Genomic DNA, 6,000 nt, shown 5'->3' on the forward strand with positions numbered 1-6,000 from the left:
AACAGGCTGATTAACTGTGTAGTTAAACTGCCAAAGGGTCAGATTTACTCAATCCATTTAGGTACTTAAGTATGAAATTAGATTTATTACTAGATCTCAACAGGATTTATTACTAACACTATTGTACTGCTTTGTAATACAGTTTGCCTTGTTATGTTGGGTAAGATGTGAAAGTTATAGAGAAATATAGTTATATAGTAACAAGGAACTGCAGATGCTGGTTTACAAAAAGAGTGCACAAAGTGCTGGAGTAAGTCAACAGGTCAGGCAGCATCTCTGCACAACAGGGATAGGTTGTGTTATGCTTAGAAACCCATCTTCAGACTGAAAGAATGGTCCCAACCAGAAATGTTGCTTATCTGTGTTCTCCACGGATGCTGCCTGACCCGCTGAGTTACACCAGCACTTTGTGTCTCACAAATGTATATCCTTTGGAAGGCACGCTGGCGCAGCAGTAGAGTTGCTGCCTAACAGCACTGGCAGCGCCGGGCTCTATCCTGACTACGGGACTACGGATGCAATCTTCGGTTTCCTCTCACACTCCAAAGACGTACAGGTTTGTGGGTTAATTGGCTTGGTGTAAATATAATCTGTACCTATTGTGTGTAGGATAGTGTTATTGGACGGGGATCGCTGGTCGGAGCAGACTCGTTGGGCCGAAGGACCTGTTTCCACGCTGTATCTCGAAACTAAACTTTATAACTTAAAACAACTCAAGTTACGATTTATTGTAAATAAAAATGCATTAAGTCTAACAGTAAAATCTTATTCTTCTAGCGGGCCAAATCGTGGACATTATATCACTATTGTAAAGAGCCATGGTTTTTGGTTGCTATTTGATGACGATATTGTGGAGGTAATCTCTTCCGATTATAATCTTTAACTTTGTGTTAGATGATTTTGTAATGAATCTTTTGTTTTTGTAAACTTGTCTGAAAAAGTCCCAAGATGGTAGAACCTTCTCTGTTTCTTCACTGACACAGAAGGTATCCAGCCATAAAATAGTTACCACCAGTTGTGTGATAGGAAAATAACTGCAGGTGCTGGTACAAATCAAAGGTATCACAAAATGCTGGAGTAACCCAGCAGGTCAGGCAGCATCTCTGGAAAGAAGGAATATGTGACGTTTCAGGTCGAACTGAAAATTCACACATTCCTTCTCTCCAGAGATGCTGCCTGACCTGCTGAGTTACTCCAGCATTTTGTGATACCAGTTTTGTGATTGTAATTTAAAAACAAATCTCAACTGTACTCTTTGATAGGCAAAATAAATTCTGATGTTTGATTTGCATAAGCACTTTTCCAAGGGCAATGGGCTGGAATTTGAGGACTACATTAAGAGCATTGTAGGCATTAAACAAGGATGTGGGTCAAAGTACAAACGCACTTTCAAGTGCAATCTGTTATGTGGCTGTTTCCTAAGATGTTAATTTCTATGATTTGATAAATAAAACAAACAGTTTCCCAGCAATCCTCTCTGATTTTTGACTAGAGCATAAGAAAAGGACAATCACTGGCTTACAACTGTTAAATGTATAAAAGAATAGTAATAAAAAGGAACTGCAGATGCTGGTTATACCAATGATTGACCCAAAGTGCTGGAGTGACTCAGCTGGTCGGGCAGCATCTCTGGAGAACAGGGATAGGTGATGTTTAGTGTCAGGGCCTTTCTTCAAATTGAACGGATAACAATCGGTGCCCCTCAGACCGAAGAAGGGCCCCAACCCGAAACATCACCCATCAGTCTGAAGAAGGGTCTCGACCCGAAACATCACCCATTCCTTCTCTCCCGAGATGCTGCCTGACCTGCTGAGTTACTCCAGCATTTTGTGAATAAATCGATTTGTACCAGCATCTGCAGTTATTTTCTTATACATCACCTATCTATGTTCCCCAGAGATGCTGCCTGACCGGCTGAGTTACTCCAGCACTATGTGTCTTTTTTTTGTGTAAACCAACAGCTGCAGTTCTTGGTGTCTCCGAAAAGAAGATGTTTTTAATATTTGTAATACCTAAATAAAAAGGCAGTGGAGCAAACGAGAATATCTTCGTCAAATATTCAATACTCGACCTGAATTGTTCTTTTGAAATTACAGAAAATAGACGCTCAAGCAATTGAAGAATTCTATGGGTTAACATCGGACATCTCCAAAAACTCAGAATCAGGTTACATTCTTTTCTACCAATCAAGGGACTAAGAGATTTCAAGTAGGAATTACTTGTCATCCTGAAGATAGCTGGTACTCGACAATTATATCCTTGTGCGTAGTGGGACTGCGACCAGCTAAAGAGAACGATGAACAACAAGGATACTATGGTATGCAGGCTGAGAGTATGAATGTATGCCTACAGCATGACAGCACAAGACATTTGTGTTCCTTACCACTCTCTTCCTGTTGCCATGTACCATCTTCCAAAATCATTGTACACTATTTAGGCGAAGAAAAGACAAGTTGGCTTTTTTTTTCGGTGACTTTTTAAAAAAACTGGTTTTGAATAATATAATTTGACTTTTTTTAAAGCATATTTGACACTACTGTAAATTATTTAGTTATTAATGTATTAAGTCAATTAATTAATCTCAGCATGGAGAACATTCTGATCTGGGAAGAACATTGATTTTTTTTTTAAACGGTTGAGTTTTCTTTGAGATATAATTTTTTTATGGAATGCAAACTATTATTTCCTCCCACATCAAAATTATGGAGGTTCGATTATGATCACTATGAATTTTTATGCTTGTGAAGCGATGAGGCTTGTTTAGCTTGTTTGGCTTGTTGTAGAACTAGTGTGATCAGGGCTATTTTTGACAACAGGTGCTGCTGAGTCTTTAATTCTTGCAACAAACTAGACAAAATTATGCGTATACAAAGTTGTGAGAAGTGAATGAAAATTAATACCTACGAAAGGTTTATTTTAATTTGGAGATGTCTTATTCAATTCAGTTTAGTTTTTCTCCACCTCAGCTCCAATTAGCTTTAATTTTCCCCACCCTTGCTCTCCACAAACTGGTGAATAAACACTCCCTTGGTGACTAATGGGCCAAGCACAGTGTTTTCGATGGCACTGTGAGCACATGGTCCCAGCTTCCGTAATGGAAAATTATTCAGGTCATTAGAGACATGTATTTTGTATATAGGGTTCAACATTTTTACAGACCAAAAGCGTGTGATTTGAAAACTTGCAAGATATACTATTGTGCAAGATGTAGTGTAGATTGAAAACCTGTTACAAAGTGCACTTTTGATACAGATTTATAAGTATCTAAACAGGCATAACTTATGAGGTGTGTTTTGACACAGTCTTGTATTCCAAGGATGCTGCCTGTGTTGAATAAAGGTAACACATGGTCCAAAAGAAATTCTGAACTGATTCTGTGCAGTATAATTTATAAAGTGGCCAATTAAGGCTCTGGCTTAATGAATGGTTTCAATAAGCTGTTTATTGTATCTTCCTGATTCTGTTCTTTATGAAGCCTTTCAGTGCCTTGCACCATGCCCATCGACAGCCAACTCATTCTCAGGTCCATAGTACTGTAACTTGGAGCAATTCCTTGGTAGGACATGGGTCTTCTACGCCATTCTCTGATACAAACCATTGAAGCTTCAGCGCCTTCTTATTGCTTTGAATTATCTTAAATTAAACTCTCATGTTGGCGGTAACATTGGGTGGCACGGTGGCGCAGCGGTAGAATTGCTGCCTTACAGCGCTAGAGACCCGAGTTCTATCCTGACTATGGGTGCTGTCTGTCTGGAGTTTGTACGTTCTCCACATTACCGCGTGGGTTTGCTCCAGGATCTCCGTCTCCTCCCACACTCCAAAGACGTACAGGTTTGTAGTATAATTGTAAATTGTTCTTAGTGTGTGTAGGATAATGTTGGTGTGCAGGGATGGCGGACTCGGTGGGCTGAAGGAGCTATTTCCATGCTGTATCTCAAAACTAAACTAAACAAGGTATGAATTGTTTCTGGACATGTCTTTGATAATTGTGAAGGCACTAACAAAGGAAAAATTGAATAATGTAGAATAAACATTCAGTGGCTTAGTTTATTTATTGTACCCAGCTGAGATAAAATCCACTGTTCCTATCTTAGCGTACTTCAAGGTTTCAAGGTCAGTTTATTGTCACATGTACCAATTAAGGTACAGTGAAATTAAGGTACAGTGAAATTCAAATTACCATACAGCAATACTAAAAAAAAAGCAACAAAACACACTACATAAAAGTTAACATAAACATCCACCACAGAGGATTCCCCATTGTGATGGAAGGCAATAAAGTCCAAGCTTCTTCCTCTTTATTCTCCCGCGGTCGGGGCAGTCGAACCATCCACAGTCGGGGCGACTGAAGCCCCCGCAGCCGGCAATCGAAGCCCCCGTGTCGGGGCGATCGAAGCTCCCGCGTAGGGCTGGTAAAAGCTCCTGCGGCTTGGAGTTCCCGAAGTCGGTCTCTGACCAGAGACCGCGAGCTCCACGATGTTAAAGTCCGCAGGCACCCGCGATAGAGCTCTGAGGTCGATCCCTGGCAAAGGGGTTGCGGGCTCCGTGATGGTACGACCACAGGCTTCCGTGGTGGAGCTCCCGAAATTGGTCTCCGGCAAAGGCCGCCAACTCCTCCATGTTAGGCCACAGTGCGGACGGCGATACGATACGGAAAATAATCACGTCGAGGTAAGAGATTAGAAAAAGTTTCCCCCAAACCCTGCCCCACCCCCCCACATAAAAACAACCTAAAGAACACTAAAAACTTACATTTAACACATACGAACAAACAACAAGGAAGGAAGGGATGGACAGACTGTTGGCGAGGGGGCCAACAGTGGCAACATTGTAGGACAGGATGCAGCAGGTTCATTAGAACTTGATGTTGTATTCTCCAAATTAATTGCTTGATTATAAATGTTCTAGGATAAACACTGGAGTTGGGATATATTTCCTGAACTGTTGTTCGAACATGGTCAGAAAAAATAGTTTTGATGGAAATGATAGTCGCCTCCACAAAGCCCTATTTAAAAGTTCTGGCATGTATTAATATCACTTGATTTACTATGCTTTTTCCAGTGGAAAATAGTTTCCTTTAGTTTATACTAGAATTAATAAATCTGGGCAAGCAATGGATAATGAATGTTATACAAGGTCTGTAATAATTACAGTTTTAATTTTAGCATAATTCTTCAGTAATGTCTCTGATCAGATCCTGATTCTGCTTCGAAAAGGGTGCACACTGAATCCTCATTTGCACATCCACAACACATTGTTATGTTGTTCTTTTGTAACTACAAAAATAAATTCAAGAATATTGCATAAGTAAAGTATATGAATATTATGAATTTCACCTCAGTCATTTGGTTCCTCTAAATTATGCTTCTGTGCTATTCCAAAAAAAAGATGTACTTTGCAAGTTGCACTTCTCTTTGTAATCTATATACTAAAACTCTTGTTTGTTTGTTCCTCAACTACAGCCAAAATGGAGGTAATTGTTTCACAAAATGCTGGAGTAACTCGGCAGGTCAAGCAGCATCTCAGGAGGGAAGGAATGGGTGACGTTTCTGGTCGAGACCCTTCTTCAGACCCTTCTTGAGTCTGAAGAAGGGTCTTGATCCGAAACGTCACCCATTCTTTCTCTCCTGAGATGCTGCCTGACCTGCTGAGTTACTCCAGCATTTTGTGAAATAAATACCCTCGATTTGTACCAGCATCTGCAGTTATTTTCTTATACATCCAAAACGGAACACGATAGCGGAGGCAATTTTAGGCCCACCTTACTCACCGTCGTCCCTTTGGTGCTAATGGAAGAAGTTTCATTGAAATCGGTGTTATATTTTTAAAGTTATTCACATTTTAAAGTTTAAATCTATCTTTGAGAGAGGGATGGAGGGGGGCCGGGGGGAGGGAGGGGGAGGAGGAGGGGGGATGGAGTAGAGGGGAGAGGGAAAGGGGGAGGGGAGGGAGGGGAGAGGAGGGAGGATGAGGGGGAGGGAGGATGAGGGGGAGGGAGGA

General features: G+C 40.9%; 1 protein-coding gene across 1 annotated transcript in view; it reads left to right on the forward strand.

Moving 5' to 3' along the window:
• LOC144600434 (ubiquitin carboxyl-terminal hydrolase 12) overlaps positions 1-5,456 on the forward strand; it is a 42,644-nt gene extending 37,188 nt beyond the window's left edge. The window contains exons 8-9 of the mRNA XM_078412028.1: positions 778-856; positions 2,097-5,456. Of these exons, the coding sequence (XP_078268154.1) occupies positions 778-856; positions 2,097-2,198 (181 nt within the window). The 3' untranslated portion in view covers positions 2,199-5,456. The remainder of the gene's footprint in view (positions 1-777; positions 857-2,096) is intronic.
• Positions 5,457-6,000: the final 544 nt, after the last annotated feature.

This window comes from Rhinoraja longicauda, chromosome 15 (genome assembly GCF_053455715.1).
Source record: "Rhinoraja longicauda isolate Sanriku21f chromosome 15, sRhiLon1.1, whole genome shotgun sequence".
Taxonomy (NCBI): domain Eukaryota; kingdom Metazoa; phylum Chordata; class Chondrichthyes; order Rajiformes; family Arhynchobatidae; genus Rhinoraja; species Rhinoraja longicauda.